The 25,420-nt window shown below is 46.5% G+C and overlaps 1 protein-coding gene across 4 annotated transcripts in view; it reads left to right on the plus strand.

The window, feature by feature from the left end:
• The window catches only part of LOC134339753 (integral membrane protein GPR137-like), a 73,159-nt gene that overhangs the window by 35,244 nt on the left and 12,495 nt on the right, over window positions 1-25,420 (plus strand). For all 4 annotated transcript variants that reach the window (XR_010016441.1, XM_063036509.1, XM_063036511.1 and 1 more), the window contains exons 5-6: window positions 23,304-23,529; window positions 24,380-24,529. Coding sequence is in view for 3 of the 4 variants with exons in the window: in XM_063036509.1 (XP_062892579.1) it covers window positions 23,304-23,529; window positions 24,380-24,529 (376 nt within the window). In the remaining variant the exon portion in view is untranslated. The remainder of the gene's footprint in view (window positions 1-23,303; window positions 23,530-24,379; window positions 24,530-25,420) is intronic.

A 25,420-nucleotide genomic window follows, 5' to 3' on the forward strand; every position in this document is an offset into this window, starting at 1 on the left:
TAATTAAATAGTAATAATAAAACCATAAGTAGTTAAATAATAATATGTAAATTATGCCAGGAAATAAGTCCAGGACCAGCCTATTGGCTCAGGGTGTCTGACCCTCCAAGGGAGGAGTTGTAAAGTTTGATGGCCACAGGCAGGAATGACTTCCTATGACGCTCTGTGCTGCATCTCGGTGGAATGAGTTTTATGTGTTTCTATAAGAGCTCCCCTCATCCTTCTCTTTCCTCTCCTTCTGTACTGTAATGGCTGTTGTAACAGCCACCTCCCTTTATGAAGTTCACTACCAAGATATTGGAGATGTGGAATAAAAACTCACTTTTACCGAATTTATATAAGGGGGAAAATAACTACATGAGCACAAAATGCAAAAGGACTGAGCATTGTTCATTTTTGTCTGGGGTCACAAAGTCAAGAAAATCAAGAGATGGAGCATTTTCTGGGTGTGCATCTCCTCCATGGGTCGTACTTTACTAAAATTGCTCAATATTGGTATTTGCAAATACACTTACACAGCCTTTCAAAGTCAGGACCCAAAGCTAAGCGGCTCTGTTCTCATTATTCCCATCAGAGGAAGTACAGGAGCCTGAAGGCACGATCTCAGTGTTTTTGGACCAGCTTCTTCCTCTCCGCCATCAGATTTCTGAATGGTCCTTGAACACTACCTCAGTATTTTTACTCTCTTTATGCACTATTTTATTTATTCTTGTGTCTTATTGTAAAATGGATTTTTTTAAATGTATTGCACTGTACTACTGCCACAGAACAACAAATTTCAAGGCATATGTCTGTGATAATAAACCTGATTTGTTATCAAAGTATACAACTTTGAGATTCGTCTCCTAACAGGCAGCCACGAAACAAAGAAATCCAAAAGCACCCATTTTTTAAAAAAAAAGACCAAGCACCCAATGTGCAGAGGGAGGAAAAAAAAATCAGGCAAACAATAAACTCAAGCAAATAGTGTTCTGAACTGAAGTCCACAAAGAGTCCAGACCCTAGTTCAGCACAGAGCCGAGCAGCGAGCTGAACCAGCCCATCCCTCACCTTGGGCCCTGACACCCAGACCTCTTCAACCTGTCCCAGCACCTAAGTTTTCGTCCAAACACCGGGTTCAGTCGCTTCAGTATGCTCTGGAGCCTGGACCCTCCCGCCTCAATTCGCCCTGTACCCAGCCTTCCTGATTCAGCCTGATAGTTAAATCGTTGGCCAGACTTAGGGTTCAGTCGCTTCAATACGCTGTGGGGCCTGGACCCCGCTGCCTCGATTTGGCCTGTTCCAGACTTTCCGATTTGGCAGGGCACTTAAATCAATCGAACCCCGGGTCTTCCTGGCTCTCAACGACAGGCTGGTTGCTTCGCCTCGGTTCTGCCATGTCGAATTGTCTCAAAGTCCAAAGGGAAGCTATAGTCTACTACTTGCGATGATCATTTACCCACAAAAGTATGTTTAACAGAGTGTTTAGTTGCTGTCCTAGTTTAATTGGCCACCAGCCAGAAGTCACTGGGGTTCACCAGCACGGTCATAAACCAGATTTGGCTGTTTGTCGGTCTTTGTTTATGTATAGTTTTTCGTAACTTCTATGATATTTCTTTATTTCATGACATATATCAGTGATAACAAACTTGATTCCAATTCTCTCATGGCTCCACCTTGCATTGGATTACAAAAGAGTACTCTAATCCTCTCCCTGGTGATCTCCATGGCTACAATTTGACATTCTAAGTTTCAATAATTTAACTACCTGTAATTACACTACCAGCGACCCGGGTTCATTTCCCACCGCTGTCTGTAAGGAGTTTGTACGTTCTCCCCCTGGACCGTGTGGGTTTCCTCCGGGTGCTCTGGTTTCCTCCCACAGTCCAAAGACATTCCCATTGTCATTGTAAGTTGTCCCATGATTAGGCTAGGATTAAATCAGGGGGTTGCTGAGCTCGAAGGCATATGGAGGGGCCAATTCCAATATGGCTGGAAGGGCCAATCCCATGCTGTGTCTCAATAAAGAAATCCTTTCACCGTTTCAAATGTTGGAGATCTCTTTAGGATTCAATTTACCACATGAGAACTCTGAAAACATGCGGATTTTGTCGGAAGCAGGGAAGAGACTGGGAAATACTAAAAATAAATACTAATACAAGTTTTCAATCAAGTAAATGTTAATACTAGGGTATTATTAATGTTTCTGCTTGTATGTGATCTTGCCCACATCACTTCCTCACTTTTCCCAATTTCTTTCCTCCTCCTTCCTTCCCATCTGCATCCCTTCCTTCATTCATTCGTTCTCCTTCTCCACTCTAACCTCTCTTTCCCACCTCAGCAGTCATTAGTTCACGCTCCAGGACTTCCTGGCTGCCAGAAGCCCCTGACCAAACCTAGTCCCAGCCAGGGTGCAGCATAATGCCAACTCCCGACATTCTTCCCTTCAGAAAAGCCTCCCAGGAGCTGGCAGGCCACATCCAGCGAGCAAGTGTTGGGACACAGAGAGGATTCTTTATGCATGGCAGCAGCTAAGTGAGAGAAGCTGCATCCAAGGCAGAATTCACCCCCCCCCCCGCCCGACCCCAAGATCTGTTTCTCATTATACAGCGAATTAAATTTCAAAGTGTCAGTTGGCAGGGTTTGGGAATATTTCAGAATCTGGCCCGTTTTTCTTAATTGATTTTAAAATTTTAATCTCCTTTGAATTCCAGTCTCTACTCAAACTGATCTGAACAGGTAAATTCTCGCCCACTTTTCTTAGTCACATCATGGGTTAGTAAAATTGATATTGGGTTTATCATTGTTGCATACCAAGATACAGTGAAAAGCAAGGATATAATGTTGAGGCTTTATAAGGCACTGGTGAGGCCTCACTTGGAGTATTCTGATCAGTTTTGGCCCACTGATCTGAGAAAAGATGCTCTGACATTGGAGAGGGTTTGAAAGGAGGTTCACGAGAATGATTCCGGGATTGAAAGGCTTGTCGTTTGATGGCTCAGGGCCTCTACTCACTGGAATTCTGAAGAATAAGGGGTGACCACATTGAAACCCACCGAATGTTGTAAAGCCTCAATAGAGTGGACGTGGAGAGGATTTTTCCTGTGGTGGGAGAGTCTAAGACCAGAGGACACAGCCTGAGAATAGAGGGACGTCCTCTTAGAACGGTGATGAGGAATCTCTTTAGCCAGAGAGTAGTGAATCTGTGGAAATCATCGCCACAGGCAGCTGTGGAGGCCGTCACTGGGTCTATTTAAGGGAGAGGTTGATAGATTCTTGATTAGTCGGGAAAGGAAGGGATACAGGGAGGGGGGAAGGCAGGAGATTGGGGCTGAGTGGGAAAATGGATCAGCTTTGATGAAATGACAGAACGGACTCGATGGGCCAAATAGCTTCATTCTGCTCCTACATCTTACGGTCTGTTATTGTTCGTACAGGTCATATCACAGTGCATTGAGGTAGAACAAGGTAAAACAATAACATTGCAGAATAAAGTGTAAAAGCTTCAGTGCGAGTAAACGATAAAGTGCAAGGTCATAAGAAGGTAGTTTGTGAGGCCAAGTGTCCATCTTATCATACCAGAGATCCATTACGGTAACAGGGGAGAGAAGCTATTCTTAAGCCTGGTGGCACATGCTTTATGGCTTCTGCCTGATGGGAGAAGAGAGAACGATTTCTCCAGCGATTTCTCTTAAACCTGGTCCATCTTCGTCCTTATTTATGTTTGACTAAACCTTCCTGAATTCTGATTTTCCTCTGAAGGTCTCTTTCATAAATCAACCTTTTCACTAGGCCAAAACTGGCCCCCTTCTGCTCGCTGAGAAAAGTTCTTCTGAATGTCTAATTTATCTCCTATATATGTTCTTCACATTTTCTGTTTGCAGTTAATTGCATAGAACTCGGAACAATAAAGCACAATACAGTCCTTCAGCCTACAATGTTGGGTCGACCTTGTAATCTATTCTTAAGGACTACCTAACCCTTCCCTCCCACACAGCCCTCCATTTTTCTTTCATTCATGTACCTATCTAAGAGTCTCTTAAATGTCCCTAATGTATCTGCCTCTACTACCACCCCAGCAGCACATTCCACATACATACCACTCTCTTTGTGTTTAAAAAAAAAATTCGCCTCTGACATCCCTTCTCCCTGCACACCCCCCCCCCATACTTTCCTTGAATCACCTTAAAATTATGCCGTCACATATCAGCCATTTCTACCCTGGGAAAAAGTGTCTGGCTGTCCCCTCAACCTTTGGGTCTTTGTTCGTTCATTCTGTGCCGTGTCGTATGACGTGGGTGATCGTGGTCTTTCCATGACCATGATTGTTCTTGGCAGTTTTTTTTTACGACAGCAGTGGTTTGCCATCGCCTTTTCCTGGGCAGTGTCCTTCCAAGACGGGTGAGCCCCAGCCGTTATCAATACCCTTCAGAGGTTGTCTGCCTGGCATCAGTGGTCCCATAACCAGGACTTGTGACTCGTATGACCTTCCCGTGGCTCCGTGTGACCGTGATCAGTGGGGGGGGCTGAGTGGGTATTACACCTTGCCGAAGAGTGACCTGCAGGCTGGAGGAGGGAAGAATTACCTTACACCTCCTTGGGTAGAATGTATCTCCACCTTGCCACCCAGTATGGCACTTATGATCTCTACATTTCAGAGTAATTAAAATGACTATTTGTTGCCCTGTTATCTTTCATTCTTCTCATGGGACCCCATAGGATTTCTCCAAATGTGTGATTACAAGACTTTGTCTGTTAACTATGTAGACTCCAAAGGCATCTAGCAGATTGGACAGAATACAGAAACATGGTTGCAGCAGCTGTTCTAACAAAATGCCCTTACTGGTGACCACACGGGGAGTTATCTTGTATGACATCTCTCTCCCCCGCACCCCCCCAAATCAATCCAATAATGATGTCCCAAAATCATTTATTAGCAACTAGCAAATCATACAATCTTGAAGCGATTAAACTAAGTGGTCAACTGAAGATATGACACCCAACAGTCCCCAGCTCCATAGTTAAACAGAGAAGCATGAATCCGTAACTTATATCCACATCCCCATCGACGTGACTAGTTACCATAATAAACGCACAACCCAAAATGCAATGGAGACAGAAGACAGGTGCTTGGCTCCTACAATAGTGTTGAGATAGAGAATCAGTCACAATCATAATCGTGTGGATAGTCAGAGGCTTTTTCCCAGGGCTGAAATGGCTAACGCGAGAGGGCACAGTTTTAAGGTGCTCGGAAGTAGGTGCAGAGATGTCAGGGGCAAGTTTTTTACGCAGAGTAGTTAGTGCGTGGAATGGGCTGCTGGCAACGGTGGTGGAGGCGAATATGATAGGGTTTTTTAAGAGACTCCTGGATAGGTACATGGAGCTCAGAAAATTAGAGGGCTATGGGTAAACCTTGTGATTTCTAAAGTAAGGACATGTTCGACACAGCATTGTGGGCCAAAGAGCCTGTTATTGTGCTGTAGGTTTTCTATGTTTCTATGAATGATGGAGCAGCCTCAAAAGGCAAAATAGCCTATTCTGGCTTTCTTGTGTCTACATTTCCGCCTTTTCATCCACCATCCCATTTGTAATTCTACACTCAATACCTTTAGTCTTTCCCCTGGTTCCTAAAGTCTGCACTCAGCAATATTGAGCTCCCATTGCCAAATTCCCTCAAGCTATCATGTCAGATCTCTGCATAACTGTCTTTAACTGCAGAGTAACACTTACAGTACGCTGGAGGAACTCAGCAGGTCGGGCAGCATCCGTGGAAACAGGTCCCACGGATGCTGCCCGACCTGCTGAGTTCCTCCAGCGTACTGTAAGTGTTGCTTTGATCCCAGCATCTGCAGATTATTTTGTGTTTAACTGCAGAGTGCCCGGTGCCTTTACCTCTGAAGAAGCTTAGCTGCTGTTACAGCTTTAGTACTTTCTAAATTGGGGGACCGCTTCATCGAGCATCTCCGCTACATCTGCCAAAAGCAGATCTTCTGGGTAATCAGACAGCTTAATTCTCATTCTCACTCCTCGTGTACCAAGATGAGGCCACCCTCAGGGTGGAGGAGCAACACCTTATCTTCCATCTGGATAGCATCCAACCTTTTGCCATTGGTATCGATTTCTCCTTCCGGTAAAGAAATCTTTTTTCCTTCCCCCCTTCCCTCTTCTATTCCCCACTCTGGCCTTTTTACCTCTTCTCACCTGCCAATCACTCCCCCCCCAATGTCCCCTCTTCTTTCCCTTTCTCCTATGGTTCCTCTCCAGCCTTTCCCACCCGCCTGGTTTCATCTATCACCTCCTTCCTTTTATTTGCTTACATACTGCCCATTATGCTGCTGGTGTTCAGGTAGGCAATGAAGGTCCTCCATCTCTGGCCTTGTTCAGGGCTTCCTTTATCATGTCAGTAGCTTCCTCTCGGTTTCCACTACCGTTAGTCATGCAAGTCCTGGATGGAGTCTCAGGAATACCGTCGCACTCAGATGTAGAAGGATTCTTCATTGCTGGTTTCCATAGCAGTTTTGTTTGACCAGTCAGGGTTGTTAGCCCTGAGCTGAACCCCCGAATCTGGAGGACTGGTGGGCCACACTTGGTCTGGCTGCTGCCCTTTGAACTGTTTGGGATAGGTGACTCTACCAACAGCCAGGGCATAAAGCCCGGACTGCTGCTAACATAGCTCTCTGGGTCATTGGGAGATGCAAGCCTCCAAACCCTACAACAAGGTTGTGATCCTCTTGAAGGTTCTTCGCCTCCACCCACCCCCCCCCCACCTTTATATCCTGGTGTCTTCCCCTTCCACTTCTGTCCTGGAGAAGAGTCTTGGCCCAAAATGTTGACTTTATTCATTTCAGCCTGACCTGCTGAGTTCCTCCAGCATTTTGTGTGTATGATCTAGTACTTTGAGGTCAAGCAGCTCCACCGCCCCCCCCCCGGGCAAAAATGCCTCCCTCTGAAGTTGAAGTTATCTTCACTCTACCTCTTTTTAACAGCATAACTAAAAGATGTCATAAACCTCATTCAGTCCAGAGAAATGTGAGGTTGTGCACTTCGGGAGGACAGCAAAAAAGCGTCAGAGACAGAGACATACTGAAGGTAGTAGTCGAGGGCAGTTAAAAAGAGACGCGGCTTACTTAATGTGCCAAGAAACAGAATATATGTGTATGGATGTAGCACTGGACCCGAGCATTAGATATGTACAGTAATAGCTTTGCAATGAGTGCATGCTGGGATATTTGTTGTCAGCACTGGAGAGGTGGGGTAATTTGTGTTGCTTGGGAGGGGGATAGACTTAATCGAGTGGTATAATATGTTACGTACCCCGTAACTGGGTTGCCAAACCAGCAGAAATGGATCACTCAGTTGGAGTCTGGAGTACTAGAACTAAGAAAGTTTTATTAAAGAAACAAGCAACACAGTAATCGAAAGGATAATAAATGCAACAGTTCAGTGATGATAAACACACATGTGCACAGAAGTAAGATAACAGCATCAATCAAGCTCTATCGTTGTCTAGGGGTAAATGACCAATTTCAAAATTACTCAAAGTTCAGTCCAGTTAGTAGTTCAATTCGCAGTAATCATTGTCATGGCGGTGGACAACGTGGGGGAAGAGAGAGATAGAATAGGAACAACTGATCATTCAGAACGGCTTCACTCACAGACCAGCAGGATGGCTCACAAACAGCATTTGGGCGGGTCTTTGGTGATGTCACCTGAGGTCACCGACTGTGACCCCTCCTCCAGATGCGGTCGATCCTCTGCAGTGAACCCGGCACCCAGGCAAGGGCGGACACACACCGGGTTCCCGCTGATCGTACCTTTCCACCCTTGTCGTTGTCTGGTACTTCTCACCCACTCGTGAGAAGCGCACCGCTTCCAGGGTCTCGTTACCTCGGGTGGCGTGTGTGTCTGTCTTAGCGAACCTGTCCCCTTTTTATCCCCCTGCTGGGGTATCGCCTGTCCATCACTTCAAACAGTTCAAGGTTCAAAGGGGGGAGCCGCTCCAGACAGCTCTCTCTCCCACATCCCTTCATTACACATCTCCAGACGCTGCTCCATTGTTCCTTATCTCTCCTTCCCCTGAGGGCAGGTGGCAGACCAACTGCTGATGCCACTGATGCTAGCCCAGGCCAGCAAACATCTTAATTTTATGTGTATTCTCGTAACAAATAGAACATAGAAATCTTTGGCCTGCAATGTTGTGCCATCCATGTAACCTAGTCTAGAGACTGCCTAGAATTTCCCAACCGCATAGCCCTCTATTTTTTCTAAGCTCCATGTAACTATCTAGGAGTCTCTTAAAAGACCCTATTGTATCCGCCTGCGGCACCATCACTAGCAGTGCATTCCACGCACACACCACTCTCTGTGTGAAAAACTTACCCCTGGCATCCGTTCGGTACCTATTTCCAAGCACCTTGAAACTACACCCCTCGTATTAGCCATTTCAGCCCTGGGAAAAAAGCCTCTGGCTATCCACACGATCAATGCTCTATCAGCAGGGTAATAAATGAAGCAGTCAGGAAGGGTGTGTTTCTTTTACAAGAAATCAGTAACGAGGAGGAAGAAAAATGTTTCCACCCAAAGGGGAATTCGCAGTTAGAATGTAAAGTTGAGGCAGAAACCTTCATCGGATTTTAAAAAGTAATCTGGCTGAGTATTTAGTGTGCCATAATCTCAGAAGCAGGATTAGGCTGGAAGTCGTTTTTTCCACACCTCGGGCTAGGTGACCACCTGTGCTGCAAATTTATGTGGTCCTCTAAAGCACAGGTGCCCACCCTGGGGTCCACAGACCCCTTGCTTTATGCTATTGGTCTGTAGCATTAAAAAGTCAAGTCAAGTTTATTGTCATTTAACAATATACATGTATACCATCAAATGAGGCAACGTTTCTCTGGACCAGATGTAAACACACAATAACTTAGAAAAGTAAGAATTGAATCTGCAAATGAATTAAGTAAAGGCATCCGTTAGTCTTGCGAGACCATGGATCTGTGCCTGGAAAGTCTTCACTCTCCAGGACGCAGGCCTGGGCAAGGTTGTATGGAAGACTGGCAGTTGCCCATGCTGCAAGTCTCCCCTCTCCACATCACTGATGCTGTCCAAGGGAAGGGCATTAGGACCCATACAGCTTGGCACCGGTGTCGTCGCAGAGCAATGTGTGATTAAGTGCCTTGCTCAAGGACACAACACATTGCCTAGGCTGGGGCTCGAACCCATGACCTTCAGATCGCTAGTCGAACGCCTTAACCACTTGGCCACGTGCCCACATGAATTACACATAAGTAAACAAAATAAAGTGCATAAATTAAATATCTTAAGGTACAGAACAGGTGACCTTTTGAATGTGATGTGGCCTAATGGCCTGAGGGAAGGAACTGTTTCTCATCCTGAATGTTCTTGTCTTTCTGCATCGGCGTCTCCTGCCTGCAGTAGAAAGTCAAAGAGGATGCTGAATGGATGGGTGGGATTCTTGATAATACTAAGGGCCCTGCGTATGCAGTGTTCCTGATAAATGTCCCCAATGGCTGGTAGGGAGAACACTCTTGGCCATTCTCACAGTCCTTTGTAGGGACTCCTGGCCCAATGCCTTGCTGCATTGGCTGCAAAGGTTAGGATCAGCATGCCATAATCACCTCCTCTCATCCGCAGTAAAGAATTCTTTTTATTGGAAAGGAAATGGAGAGCGGTACTTTGGCTGTTATGGGAGAACGAAAAGCAGGGAAACTGAAAATAAGTTCTACTTGGACAGAGGTGCTGAAAACCCCAGCAGAGAGGTGTGATTCCATTTCTGAAACATGCTAGAGTTTTGACGGTCGAGATCCAAGGGTGGGAGTGGGATCCCAGGTGGATATTTAAGGGGGGAAATCAGAGAGTGATTTTAGTCACACTGGCATGGGGACCTTAGATTATAGGTTTTCTCTCTGTGTGCTAATTCCCACTGGTAGGGCAGCTGGCAGCATCAGCAGAAAATACACGATGTAGTAAACACGAGTTTCTGAAGATGCTGGAAGTCCAGAGCAACACAGAAAATGCTGGGAGAATGGGTGCTACAGGTAAATGGCAGGGCATTAAAGAATGCTGTAGAACAGAGGGATCTAGGAATAATGGTGCATATTTCCCTGAAGGTGGAATCTCATGTGGATAGGGGTGATGAAGAAAGCTTTTGGTATGCTGGCCTTTATTAATCAGAGCATTGAGTTTAGGCATTGGGATGTAATGTTGAATTTGTATAAGGCATTGGTAAGGCCAAATCTGGAATATTGTGTACAGTTCTGGTCACCGAATTATAGGAAGGATGTCAATAAAATTGAGAGAGTACAAGAGAGGTTTACTAAAATGTTGCCCGGGTTTCATCTCCTAAGTTACAGAGAAAGGTTGAACAAGTGAGGTCTTTATTCTTTGGAGCGTAAAAGGTTGAGGGGGAATTTGATAGAGGTGTTTAAAATTATGAGGAGGATTGATAGAGTTGACGTGGTTAGACTTTTTCCATTGAGAGTGGGGAAGATTCAAACAAGAGGACATGGGTTGAGAGTTAAAGGAAAAAAGTTTAGAGGTAACATGGGGGGGAACTTCTTTACTCAGAGAGTGGTAGCTGTGTGGAACGAGCTTCCAGCAGAAGTGGTTGAGACGGGTTCTATGTTGTCGTTTAAACTTAAATTGGATAGATATATGGACAAGAAAGGAATGGAGGGTTATGGGCTGAGTGCAGGTCGGTGGGACTAGGATAGGGTAAGAGCTCGGCATGGACTAGAAGGGCCGAGATGGCCTGTTTCTGTGTTGTAATTGTTATATGGTTATACAAGAAGGATCAGAGCCGTCTCTATTTCCTGAGGAGACTGAGGTCCTTTAACATCTGCCGGACGATGCTGAGGATGTTCTACGAGTCTGTGGTGGCCAGTGCTATCATGTTTGCTGTTGTGTGCTGGGGCAGCAGGCTGAGGGTAGCAGACACCAACAGAATCAACAAACTCATTCGTAAGGCCAGTGATGTTGTGGGGATGGAACTGGACTCTCTCACAGTGGTGTCTGAAAAGAGGATGCTGTCTAAGTTGCATGCCATCTTGAACAATGTCTCCCATCCACTACGTAATATACTGGTTGGGCACAGGAGTACATTCAGCCAGAGACTCATTCCACCGAGGTGCAACACAGAGCGTCATAGGAAGTCATTCCTGCCTGTGGCCATCAAACTTTACAACTCCTCCCTTGGAGGGTCAGGCACCCTGAGCCGATAGGCTGGTCCTGGACTTATTTCCTGGCATAATTTACAGGCATAATTTACATATTACTATTTAACTATTTATGGTTCTATTACTATTTATTATTTATGATGCAACTGTAACGAAAACCAATTTCCCCCGGGATCAATAAAGTGTGACTATGACTATATAGGAACTTGTTACAGCTCAGGGACAGTCTGGAGTTCAATTGTGGCACCACTCTCTAAGGAGTCAGTATGTCCTCCCTGTGGAATGCGTGGTTTTTCCCTGGGTGCTCCAGTTTCCTCCCACAGTCCAAAGACGCACCGGGTAGATTAATTGGTCACTGTAAGTTGTCCTGTGATTAGGTTAGGGTTAATTGGCTTTGTTAGGGTTTGCTGGCTCGAAGAGTTGGAAGGTCCAACTCCACACTGTATTACTAAATAATTTTTTTTTTCATTCAGCAGGTCAGGCAGCATCTGTGCAAAAGAAAAAAGAGCCGACATTTTGGGCTAGGAGTCTTCAACGTGAAAGGTTCTCGGCCTAAAATGTCGACTCTTTATTCCCTTCCTTAAATGCTGAGTTCCTCCTGCATTTTCAGTGTGTTACTCTATAAGGTAAAGCTTCCTTGATCACTAAAGAAATGCTATCGGGTTCTGGATTACAACGTGCTGAGTGGCAAACTGGAGATAGAAGTGGTGGAAGAGTGTTTTGGGGTTCTGTACAGGGGTAAAGCTGGCCCAGTCGCAGTTTCCGTAACATGGAGAAGATCTGAAGGGTTGAAGTTGAAGGGGGGCAGCAAGAAGTGAGATCAGCCGCAGCTCCTTGATGCTGTGGAGAGAATCTCAGAACACTCGGCCTGGTTGAGACATAAAAAACAATAAATTGGGTCTGACCCACAACCCCACTTCAGCCTCCCGAAAGAGTCTTGCAGCATTAATGAAGTCACTTCAGGCAGGGGGTTGACGTGGAGCGTTTTTCATGCTGTTCTAGCTTTTCCCTTCTCCCGTAAGTTTTAATCTGCCTCGCCCTCAGTTCTTCCCTGATGTGACCTTTCATAGCTGTCATTCTGCGGAAAATGGCTGTTTGTTGCACAGAGCTGGCAGCACGCAGAAAGTGGAGGAATTGTATCACCATAGGACAAGAGTTTCCATTCACTTGGCCAAGCCAGTGCGATGAAACAGATCTCAGTGACTGGAGACTTGTTTTTCTGAGGAGACTGAAAGTAATTGTGCCCCTTTCTGTGACCAATTTAAAGGAGAGTGGTCGGCTTAGACTTCATTTTGTCTCCAGTGCTCGCACACAATACGTGTTTGGCTTCAGAATCCCAGTTCCTCTCGTTTAACAGGGCTAGTCGAAAGATTAGAGGGAATGAAACATCTAGTTGTGGTAAACAAGAAATTCTGCAGATGCTGAAAATCCAAAGCAGCGCATGCAAAGTGCTGCCAGAACTCAGCAGGTCAGGCAGCATCTATAAAAAAAAGGCGTGAACAGTCAACATTTCAGGCCAAGCCCCTCCCCGCCTCCCCCTTCCGGACTGAAATGATGCCAGAATAAAAAAGGGGGGGGCGGGGAGAGGAAGATAGCTAGAAGTTGATAGGTGAAGCCAGCTGGGTAGGGGAAGGGACCTGATAGGAGAGGAGAGTGGACCATAGGAGGGGGGGTCCCAGCTGGAAGTGAAAGAGAACTGAGGCCAGTAGTGGGGAATAGAGTGGGGGGGATACTTTTTAAGCAGAAGAAGAAATCGCTGTTCATGCCATCAGGTTGGAGGCCGCCCATACGGAATATAAGGTGTGGCTTTTTCACTTTGGGTGTAGCTTCAACTTGGCATAAGAGGAGGTGATGGACCAACGATTCAGAACGGGAATGGGAATTGTAATTAAAATGTTTGGCCAGCTGCAAGATGGAGCGGAGGTACTCGATGAAGCGCACCCTTCCCCCCCCCCCCCAATTTACGACGGGTCTCACCAGTGTAGAGGAGGCCGCATCAGACGAGCCCCAGCAGATTCGCAGGTGAAATGCTGCCTCACCTGGAAGGACTGCTTGGGGCCCTGAACGGAGGTGAATGGGCAGGTGTAGCGCTTTGGGCACTCGCCACGGTAAGTTGTGGGGAGGGATGAATCGACAAGGAAGCGATCCCTGCGTAAAGCAGAAGATCGGGAGGGGGTAAAGATGTGTTTAGTACTGGGATCCCTTTGGAGATGGCAGAAGCTGCAGAAAATGATGTGTTAAATACAGAGGGCTCATCGGGGTGGTAGGTGAGGACAGGAGGAACTCTGTCACTGGTAAGGCAGCGGGAAGATGTGGTGAGCGCAGATGTTTGGGAATTGGAAGAGAAGTGGGTGAGGGCAGCATCAATTGTGGAGGAAGAGAAACCCCGTGTGGACAGGATGGGAAGAGGTTTAGTCAAGATAGTGGTGGGAAGCAGTCAGATTATAAAAGGTGTTGGCCGACCGAGAACCTGCAGAGAGACTTAGATAGTTTAGGGGAATGGGCAAAGAAGTGGCAAGTGAAATACAATGCTGGAAAGTGTATGGTCATGCACTTTGGTCGAAGAAATAAACGGGCAGACCATTATTTAGATGGGGAGAGAATTCAAAATGCAGAGATGCAAAGGGATTTGAGAGTCCTCGTGCAAGATACCCTAAAGGTTAACCTCCGGGTTGATTCAGTGGTGAAGAAGGCAAATGCAATGTTGGCATTCATTTCTAGAGGAATAGAATATAAGAGCAGGGATGTGATGTTGAGGCTCCATAATGCACTCATGAGACCACAGTTGGAGTATTGCGGGCAGTTTTGGGCTCCTTATTTTAGAAAGGATATACTGACATTGGAGAGGGTTCAGAGAAGGTTCACAAGAATGATTCCAGGAATGAAAGGGTTACCATATGAGGAACGCCTGACAGCTTCTTGGGCTGTATTCCCTGGAGTTCAGGAGAATGAGGGGGGACCTCATAGAAACATTCCAAATGTTAAAAGGCCTGAACAGATTAGATTTGGCAAAGTTATTTCCCATGGTAGAGGAGTCTAGGACAAGAGGGCACAACTTCAGGATTGAAGGGCATCCATTTAGAACAGAGGTGCAGAGAAATTACTTTAGTCAGAGGGTGGTAAATCTGTGGAATTTGTTGCCACATGTGGCTGTAGAGGCCAAGTCATTGGGTGTATTTAAGGCAGAGATAGATAGTTTCTTGATTAGCCAGTACATCAAAGGGTATGGGATGAAAGCAGAGGAATGGGGATGACTGGAAGAATTGCATCAGCCCATGGTTGAATAGCGGAGCAGACTCAAAGGGCCGAATGGCCGCCTTCTGCTCTTATACCTTATGGTCTTGTGAACAGTTTGTTTTCAGAGATCGAGAAATGGGAGGGAGGTGTTAGATATGGAGCAAGTGAATTTCAGAACAGGGTGGAAATTGCAGAAAGTTGATGAAATTGATGCACCAATGCAGTCGTCGATGCAGCAGAGGAAGAGTTGGGAGCATTACCAGGGAAGCTTCTAGTGCTCTGCGTAGCCACCGATGAGGCAGGCATTGCTGGGCCCCATGTGGGTGCCCGTGGTTACTTCTCGAGTCTAGAGAAAGTGGAAGGAGCCGAAGGAGAAATTGTTGAGGGTGGGGGACAGTTCTGCCAGAAGGAGGAGGGTGCTGTGGAGGGGAGATCATTCTTCTTTTATTGAGAAAGAAGTGGAGAATTTTACAACCTTCCAGATGGGGGATAGAAGTGCATAGAGAGTGGACATCCGTGGTGAAAATGAGGAAGTCAAGGCCAGGGAATTGGAAGTTAGTGAGGAGCAGAAATGTCATGAGTATAGGTGGCAGAGAAAGAGTGCCAGGGGTGAGTGCAGACACACCCAGCCCTGACACACCAGGCAAGATCATTTGATTCCAAACAATTAGTTTATTGATCATTACAGAATGTCTCTCTGGTGCTTCCTGCTCTCTCCTCTCTCCCTTCCCCTTTTTCCAACCATGATTCCCCTTTCCCACTCTCAGTCCACAATAGAGACCCATATCAGAATCAGGCTTATCGCTCACATATCTCATGATTTTATTTTTGCGGCAGCAGTACAGTGCAATACGTAAAATTACTACAGTACTGTGCAAAAGTCTTAGGCACACTAACTATATATTTATATTGTAGGTGGGAAGGGACTGAACCAAGGGGGACATGAGTTCAGTGGGGCAGGAGCAAGCGGTAACAATGGAGCTATCTGGACAGTTATGTTTGTGGATTTTAGGTAGGAGTTAGAAGTGAGCAGTGCCGGGTAAGGGAACCATGAGTTTGATGGCAGTGGATGAGAGTTCTCCAGAGTTGGTGAGATAGTTGATGGTCTCAGAGACAGTTTTCCGATGGTCCGGACTGGGGTCCTCTTCAAAGGGTGGGTAAGAGGAGGAATACTGAAAGCAGTCACCTCTGAGTGTCTGAAGGGTGCATAGAGAGTGGAGGGCAGTGCGTTCAGAGGGGGTAAGGTTCAAGGAGGGAGGTTTTCAGTTTGAGCCGGTTGATGTCTCGTCAGCAACTAGAGATGAAATGATCCAGGGCAGGCAGGGGAGCGGCGCAGGGTGTCCAAGAAGATGAGCAGGGTTGGAGACGGGAGAAGAGATCATCGGTGCGGGATGGGGAACTCTTGCTGGAAAAAGTGAGCTCGGAGATGGCAACGGAGGAAGAGCGCAGCATCGCGGGGGAGGTGCGGCGAAGGGGGGCAAATGGTGATAGTGGAGGAGAGAGAAATCTGATCGCTGTATACCTACTGGAAGTAGAAAGTCATTTGAGATAACCTGGCCTGTGATGCCTCTGCAGTTGAAGAGCTTGTGATCGAGTGGGTGTACAGAGAGTGTTCCTGCTGAAGGAATGGATGAAAAAAATTAAGATAGTGGAAGAATATGGTTTCTGCCTGCTCCCCACAACCACTCCTCAATTTCTGATGGTACAGAGTTCTGCATCACTAGCCATGGTGGACCGTTGCAGATGTATTATTGAGACACATTACTTAATTGCTAATTGCCAAGCAAAGCAGTTGCTTCCTTATGATCTCTAGAGACAGACTGACCAATTTGTGTTGTATTAAGATGTATTTGTGGCGGGGACCACAAGTTTATACACTTTATAAATCTGAAGGTATGGAATAGCGTGGTTTATGTAAAGCGACTGATAGTTCCAGATGAAGGGTATTACTTACATGCAGAATAATCCCTTGTGGCTTCTCGAACCACGTCTCCCAGCACCCCCAAGTTTAATACTAGCCTAATCACAGGACAATTTACAACGACCAATTAACCTGCCAACCGGTAGGTCTTTGGACTGTGGAAGGAAACCCACGCGGTCACAGGGAGAATGTACAGGCAGCAGCGGGAATTGAACCCAGGTCGCCTGTCCTGTAAAGCGTTGTGCTAACCACTACGCTATGGGGAATATGAACTGTGGGGAACACTGAGGTTGAACAATATACAGTACGATTGAAACCAAAGGTAAATACTAGTCTGAAGGTATAGGGTTACATGGTGTTAAGCAACTAACAAGAGGTGACTTGATAGAGAAGTGCAAGATGGTAAGAGGATGTGAATGTTTTATCGAGGGTGCAAAGGAGATTTTCCAGAATACTGTCTGGGTTAGAGAGCGTGTTTTATAAGGACAGTCTGAGTGAGCTAAGGGTTTTTACTTTGGAGAGGAGGATGAGAGGCGACATGATAGAAGTGGACAAGGGGCAGCCAGAGAATTTTCCCATAGCAGAAATGGGTAATACAAGGAAGGCATCATCTTGAAGTGATTGTGGAGGAAGGTATAGGGCAGATGTGGGAGTGTGGAGTGCTCGGCCAGGAATGGTGGCAGAGGCGGACACATTAGAAGAAACTGTTAAGGTAGGCACATGGATAATAGAACAATGGAAGGTTACGCAGGAGGGGAGGGTTAGATTGGTCTTAGAGTAGGTTAAAAGGTCAGCACAACATCGTGGGCCGAAGGGCCTGTACTGTGATGCCATGTTCTATGAAAAGGAAAGGTATATCTGTGTGTCCTCCCCGTGGGTTTCCCCTGGGTCCTCCGATTTCCTCCCACAGTCCAAAGACTTGCTGGTTAGTAGGCTAATTGGTCATTGTAAATTGCCCTGTGATTAGGCTCGGGTTAAACCAGTGGGTTGCTGGCAGGGTATCTTGAAGCACCGAGAGGGCCTGTTCCATGCTGTATCTCTGAAATAAAATTATGGAGAATATGATCTGTGCAGTCAGTGTTGGGTACAATGAGACTAAAAGCAAGTATGTAATTGAGACCACCCTGGACCCCAGTAAAGGCTGATTTATACTTGTGCGTCAAATATACACCATAGGTATCGCGTACCCTACGGCATAGGGTGACGTGCACCTCCCCAAAGATGTAACTCGTGCGTCGTGGCGACGCAGACCGCAGCAACTCTGATTGGTCCACAGAATCAACAAGCTCATTCGTAAGGCCAGTGATGTTGTGGGGATGGAACTGGACTCTCTGACGGTGGTGTCTGAAAAGGGGATGCTGCCCAAGTTGCATGCCATCTTGGACAATGTCTCCCATCCACTACATAATGTACTGGGTGGGCACAGGAGTACATTCAGCCAGAGACTCATTCCACCGAGATGCAACACAGAGCGTCATAGGAAGTCATTCCTGCCTGTGGCCATCAAACTTTACAACTCCTCCCTTGGAGGGTCAGGCACCCTGAGCTGATAGGCTGGTCCTGTTCTTATTTCCTGGCATAATTTACATATTATTATTTAATTATCTATGGTTTAATTACTATTTAATTATTTATGGAGCAACTGTAACGAAAACCAATTTCCCCCGGGATCAATAAAGTATGACTATGACTATGGTAGCGTCGCATTTTCTCATACGCATTTCTGGTTGCTTTCCTCCGCCATGTCTGTACACTGATGCGAAATAAATGGTTGGAGACGATGAACCAAATCGTCAAATCTACAAGTCGACATCCGAAAATATTTGAAATGCATTTCCTCATCCATGTCTCTCACGAAGAAACTCAACACAGTGGCATAGAAACCCCACCGCCAACTAGCGTTTTGGCGGTGAATTGCAGAGCGACGCAGACACAACTATGCATGCTGGCTACGGCGTAGGGCTACACAAAAGTATAAATCAGGCCTACGGCGTAGCCCGTATGCACAAGTATAAATCAGCCTTTAGGCTATTCAGGAAACGTGTGCTAGGACCTCTGGCTTAAGTGTGTTTAACGTGTTTCTTCTCCACGGGCAGAGGGTTTTTTTTCGCCTTTTGGTTGTGTAAGGCAGAATCTGTGCTGTGTGTCCGTGTGCGACTGACTATCTGTGTGTGTGTGTGTGTTCATGTCACTGTCAGTATGTGTGACTGTGATGGTCTGCCTGTGTCAGTCGCCGTGGCTGGGTGTCAGCCTCCGTGTGTGCACACGCCAATCTCCACCTTGGAAGTCATTCCCCTCAGAGGCGCTGTGACATTTCCATTCCCCGCACCAGCTGCAACTGTGAGATTGCCAGTGCCACTCTGATTTATGGCAACTCCGTGCTGTCTGGTCTCTCAAAGGTCTGGACTGGAAATTGGCTGAAGTTTATTTCGCCGGGGATTTGTCAAGTGGGCAGGACGGCAATATTTTATGCCATTGCTCAGGCCGAATTTGCGCAGGCTTCAGAAGTGGCAGGATAAAACTCAACTCGGTTTATCTCCCAGCAGTAAATCTTTTTTTATTTTGAGCCTTTTGATTTTCAATGTGGCCAGACTGGCTTTTACTCCCCCTTTACTGACTGTGTGATCTACTGACATAATGTTACCAAAGCTTTTCTTCCCAACCCACCGATCGTACGCTGATTTTATAATGCTCCCTCTCCATATTCCGACAAAGCACCTTTTTCTCCCTGTCTCTCCCCAAGTAAATAGAAGGAGGTCCCTTTAGAAAGGCCTAAATAGAGTGAATGTGGAGAGGATGTTTACGGCAGGGGAGTCTAGAACCAAGGGCACAGCCTCAGAATAGAGGGACGTCCATTTCGAACGAAGATGGGGAGGAATTTCTTTAGCCAGAAGGTGGCAAATCTGTGGAATTCATTGCCACAGGCGGCTGTGGAGGGCAAGACATTGGGTATATTTAAAGCAGAAGTTGACAGGTTTTTGATTAGTAAGGCCATTAAAGGTTACGGGGAGAAAGCAGGAGGGAGAGGGTGGAGATGGAAACTGAATCGGCCATGGTTGAATGGCAGGGCAGCCTCGATGGGCCGAATGACCTAATTCTGCTCCGGTAACTACTTTCTGTGCTCCTCAGCCATTCTGTAAAACAGCTTCCACTTTTGCTTCTTGTCCTGCAAGTCTTCCCGCGTCGCTCCGGCTGGGTGGCGTGGAACCTATCCAGTCGGCAGCAAGAACAATTCTCTGGGAATTGTCGAGCGGGGAGTTCTATCACTTAGCAATGAGACCATTAAGGTGGGGGAAATGCGGCAGGTCAGTATGGTAAACGCTGGGAACTGATTGCTTTACATACGGTACAGTAGCGGATCTGACTTATTTACATTCTAATTTCACCCAGGGGTTCAAATGGGGCTTGTAAAACTTCTAGTGAATAGAGCATAAAACTGTCTTGTCTTCTGAACCCTGGAATGATATAATCACTTACTCCCACACTCTCCTAATAACCATTTTCTATTAATGTTGATTTTGGTTAAATATTAAGTCCAGGCTGATGCTGCCATCTGCTGGCTGCTTTGCTTTCCTTCCATTTACCCTCTGCCTGGGCCACTCAACCGGCAACGTTTTAGCTCTAGGACTTCTCACTTTGATTCTTTTCTTCCTCCCCTTCCACCTTGGCTCAAGTTCAAGTTTATTGTCATCTTTATTTACTTACTGCGCCTGTTACACCGCTGACATTTAGGGCAGCGATGAAAGTCCTCGCTCTCTGATGTTAAGGGCTTCCCTCATCGTGTCAGTAGCTTCCTCTCGGTTCTCACTAGTGCCAGTTATGCAAGTCCCGGGTGGAGACTCAGGAATATTGTCACACTCAGATTTAGAAGGATTCTGCTTCCGTCACGATTTTGTTTGACCAGTCAGCGTTGTTGGCCCTGAGCTGAATCCCTGAACTTGGAGGACCAGTGGACCACTCTTGGTCTGGCTTCGACCCTGTTTGGCCATGGGTGACCCTACCAAGAGCCAAAGCACAGAGCCCTGACTCCAACCGACATGTAGCATTCTGGGTCACTGAGGCACGCAAGCCTCCAAATCCTAGTGACAAGGTTGTGGTTCTCCTGGAGGTTATTGTCATCTGACTGTACATATATAAAGGCATCCGTTAGTCTTGCGAGACCATGGATCTGCGCCTGGAAAGTCTTCACTCTCCAGGGCGCAGGCCTGGGCAAGGTTGTATGGAAGACCGGCAGTTGCCCATGCTGCAAGTCTCCCCTCTCCACGCCACCAATGTTGTCCAAGGGAAGGGCATTAGGACCCATACAACTTGGTACTGGTGTCGTCACAGAGCAATGTGTGATTAAGTGCCTTGCTCAAGGACACAACACATTGCCTCGGCTGGGGCTCGAACTCACGACCTTCAGGTCGCTAGTCCAATGCCTTAATCACTTGGCCACGTGCCCACTGTACATGTATACAACCAAACAAAACAGCGTTCCTCCGGACCACAGTGCTCTCATAAAACATATAACACACGCACCGTGCATTGAACAAAATGTTACTGCAACTGAGTAAATAAAATGTAATTCAAAATGTGTGTAGTGTGCATGTCAGGGTATGCATGTAGGGGGAGGCAACGTGGAGATACGTCTCTACCAAAGGAGGAGTAAGGCGCTCCTTTCCTCCGCTAACCTACATGTCACCCTGGGGCAAAGTTTAGCACATGCTTAGCCCCCTGATCAGGGTCACGTGAAGCTATGGAGGCAGGTGGTGGATGGTTGTACAAGCAGCTGGTGCATATCACAAGTCCTGGTTATGTGACCACTGTGAGGCCAGGTAGACAGTCTCCGAAGAGTATTGATAATGGCTGTGGTGGGGGGAGGGGGGTGGTGTCACCCATCTTGTAAAGGCACTGCCCAGAAGTCGATGGCAAACCACTTCTGTAGAAATAATTTGTCAAGAACAATGGTGGTCATGAGAACAAGCTCACCTATGTCATCGGACACGGCATATAATGATGATGAGGATGATGTAGTGTGCAGAACAGGTAAATAATAAACAGAACCGTAAACAGCTCGCTGACCTAGTGACAAGGTCTCGGTGGTGGCAGAGATTAGTCTCACAGCCTGAGGGAAGAAGCTGTTACTCAGTCTGGCCGTCCTAGTCCTGACGGTAGCTGGTTAAAGAGATTGTGGGATCGACAGAGAGATCCTCAACAATGCTTTGGGCCTTTCGTAATCAACACTCACAGTAAAGGTGACAGATGGGATGGAGGGAGACCCCAGTGTTCCTTTCAGCTTAAACACCTTGCCGGTTAAGACCATAAGACATAGGAGCAAAGTAAGGCTATTCAGCCCGTCGACTCTGCTCCCCATTCCATCAAGTCTGATTTATTATCCCTTTCAACCCCAATTCCTGCCTTCCTCCCGTAACCTTTGACGCCCCTCCTAATCCAAAACCTACCAACCTCCACCTTAAATATATTATTATTATTATGATTATGAAGACACGTAGTCCTCTTTTATTGTCATTTAGTAATGCATGCATTAAGAAATGATACATTATTTCCTCCGGTGTGATATCACAAAACACAGGACAAACCAAGACTGAAAAAACTGACAAAACCACATAATTATAACATATAGTTACAACAGTGCAACAATACCATAACTTGATGAAGAAGTCCGTGAGCACAGTAAAGTTCAAAGTTTCTCAAATGTCCCACATCTCACGCAGACGGGAGAAGGAAGAAAAACTCTCCCTGCCATGCCGACCACAATCAGACTCTGAGTCATCGGAAAACTTTGAGCTCTGATCAGCTCTGCGACACTGAGTACTGAGCGCCGTCTCTGTCCGAACGATTCGACCTCATTCTCGGTCGCCAAAAGCAGGCAAGGCCGGAGATTTTGAGGCCTACCCGCCGAAAGATTCACGACCACACAGTAACGACGGCAGCGAACAAGCGTTTCAGAAATTTCTCCAGATGTTCCTCTGTGCTTTCACGTCTGTCTCCATCAAATCAGAATTGTCCACAGCCCCTATTTAACAGATACAATATCATTTTTCACCGGAGAGCTGCGCACGCGTGGCGCGCTGCCATCTTCTCATCCCGCCGAATATACCCAATGACGTGGCCTCCACAGCCATCTGTGGCAACGAATTCCACAGATTCACCACACTCTGGCTAAAGAAATTCCCCCTCGTCTGTTCGAAAGGGATGTCCTTGTATTCTGATGCTGTGCCCTCTGGTCCTAGACTGGCCATGTCCCGAGCTTGGAAAGCTTTCTTTCAAATAAATGGAGAAAGTTTTTAAGTGTCTCAACCTAAAATATAGCGTAGATGCAGAGAGCTGGACTTGCCCTTAGGAAGGGTCTGTGCTTGTGCACTTTCAGTACAGGTTAGGAACACTGGGCCCTTTTCATACACATGTTCCTTCCATTCCCCTCAGCAGAATGAATCAGCTTGCACTCTTCTTTGGCAGCCTTTCTCTGGATAAATATCTCCTCAAATCCATTATGGACAATCAGGCACATCCCCTCCATGACCTACTGAAAAAGCAGCAGAGCGCTCTCACAAACGGGCTCATTCAGCTCTGCAGTCACAAGGATCATCACAGAGAATCTTTCCTACCAAATGCAATAAGCATATACAACAGTTCATCTCTGTGCAATAGGAGAGCACACTTCATAGTACAATAGTCTCTTGTTTTATTATTTTGTACATTATTATTGCACATTGGTAAATTATTATTGTGTATATTACTATTCTGTACTTTATCATTAGTTAAGTCTGCACACTGCTAAATGTTGCTGCTGTAATGAAAGAATTTCCCACTCAGAATCAATAAAATGTTATTATTGTTAAATGTCACAAGAACTTAGTTTGTGGTCGATTGGTAGCTAACGGCACTGTGATTTAAACATGAACTCTAGTGATCATAGAGTTTCCTTTCCTTCTACCCTGTCTTCTAACTCGGGTGAGCGTTTGTGGTTTCAGGCTCCCAATACGACTGGTTTTCCTGGCGGCAAGTCTGGTGTTTCTGACAGTGAATCTCACTTGTGCCTTGCTCGTGAAGGTCCAGCACGAGGAGACCAAAGCCATCGTCTTGGTACGGGTAATCATCAACGACTCCCTCTTCGTCATCTGCGCCGTCACACTGGCAACGTGCCTCTACATCATCGCTAAAACTTCACCTTCAACCAACATCTACCTGGAGTCCAAGGTAAGCTGCAGTGTGGGAAGTTCAGACCTCACAGTGTGTGTTGTTTGCATTCCATATCCCTGGAAGACAAGCAGGATTCCCTTCGGAAGCAGCCGACCATGAAATGAGGAATGCTGCATGATTGCTCTTGCAGAAACGTGGCCTCAGGGCAACATCAATCTTCAAGCCATGTCACTCAAGGACCTGTGCTAATATTATTTTGTGACTGTATTTGCTATTGTAACTATATTGCTGTGTGCACTGCATTTTGCGTCTTGGGTGCTGGAGTAACACTGTTTCATTTAGCTGTATACATGTGTATGGTTGACTGACAATTAAATTTGAACTTAAACATATGGAGAATGGGTGGCGGGGTGGAGATCGACATCTACCAGAGGAGGTGTAAGGCGCTCCTTCCCTCCGCTAGCCTGCAGGTCACCCTTGGGCGAGGTGTAGCACCTGCTTAGCCCCCCACCCCGAGCAAGGTCACGTGAAGCCGATGGTCATACGAGCAGCCAGTGCATATCACAAGCCCTGGTTGTGCGACCTCTAGGCAGACAATCCCTGAAGAGTATTGATAACGTCTGGTGGGGGGAGGGGGGGGTCACCCGTCTGGTAAAGACACTGCCCAGATGAAGGCAACGGCAGACCACTTCTGCGGTTAAAAACTCGCCGAGAACAATCGTGGTCATGGGAAGACCATGACCGCCCATGTCACACAACACAACACATCCTGGTGATGTGGAGAAATAAAGCTGATTAGAAAAAGCCAGGACTTTATTTGAAACAAATGATTTACATTTTGTAACTCTTCAATTGTTTTGTAAAAAAATAATTGTACTTTGTTTTTCTGCTTTTTTTTTACTTGCAGGGAACATCAGTGTACCAGACCACAGCTGTAGGGGGATTAGTTATCCTGCTCTATGCAAGCAGAGCCTGTTATAATCTATATGCCGTCATGCGTTCACCTGCCACTCACGTGGACACCTTTGATTATGGCTGGTACAATGTTTCTGACCAGGTAACTGCAGGATCGCAGCATTTTAGTTTCTAATGTTAGTAGAGGGTGGCGGGATGGAGATAAGTCCCTACCAAAGGAGGTGTAAGGCGCTCCTTCCCTCCGCTAGCCTGCAGTTCACCTCCGGGTGAGGTGTAGCACCTGCTTAGCAAGGATATAATGCTGAGGCTTTATAAGGCACTGTTGAGGTTTCAAGGAGTGTTGCGAGCAGTTTTGAGCCACGTATCTAAGAGAGGGTTCAGAGGAGGTTCACGAGAATGATTCTGGGAATGAGAGGGTTATCGTATGAGGAGTGTTTGACGGCTCTGGGCCCGTATTCGCTGGAATTCAGAAGAATGATGGGGAGATCTCCTTGAAACTTACTGAATGTAGACAGGCCTCAGAAGAGTAGATGTGGAGAAGATGTTTCCTGTGGTGGGGGTGTCTAGGACCAGAGGGCGCACTCTCAGAATAGAGGGATGTCCTTTAAGAACAGAGATGAGGAATTTCTTTAGCCAGAGTTTGGTGAATCTGTGGAATTCATTGCCGCAGCGGCTGTGGGGGCCAAGTTATTGGTTGTATTTTGAGCGTAGTATTAGTCAGACCGTGAAAGATCATAGGGAGAAGGCAAGAGAACAGGGTTGAGAAAGAAATGCATCAACCATGATGAAATAGTGGTACAGATATGATGGGCAGAATGGCCTAATTCTACTCCTATGTCTTGTGGTCTTTTATCAGAAGAAGGAAAAAGTAGAAACCAAAAGGGAAGTTGGTGAGAGCGAAGTGGATAACAGTAACAGGATAGAGACCAAGAGTCTGAATGATGCTAATGGTGTGGTGATCTAGCTGAGAGAGGCTGGTGAAGGGGTTTTAACCGTAACTGATCTGTGGAGATACTATGAAGGTACACTGGAA

This window comes from Mobula hypostoma, chromosome 30 (genome assembly GCF_963921235.1).
Source record: "Mobula hypostoma chromosome 30, sMobHyp1.1, whole genome shotgun sequence".
In the NCBI taxonomy this organism is placed as follows: Eukaryota; Metazoa; Chordata; class Chondrichthyes; order Myliobatiformes; family Myliobatidae; genus Mobula; species Mobula hypostoma.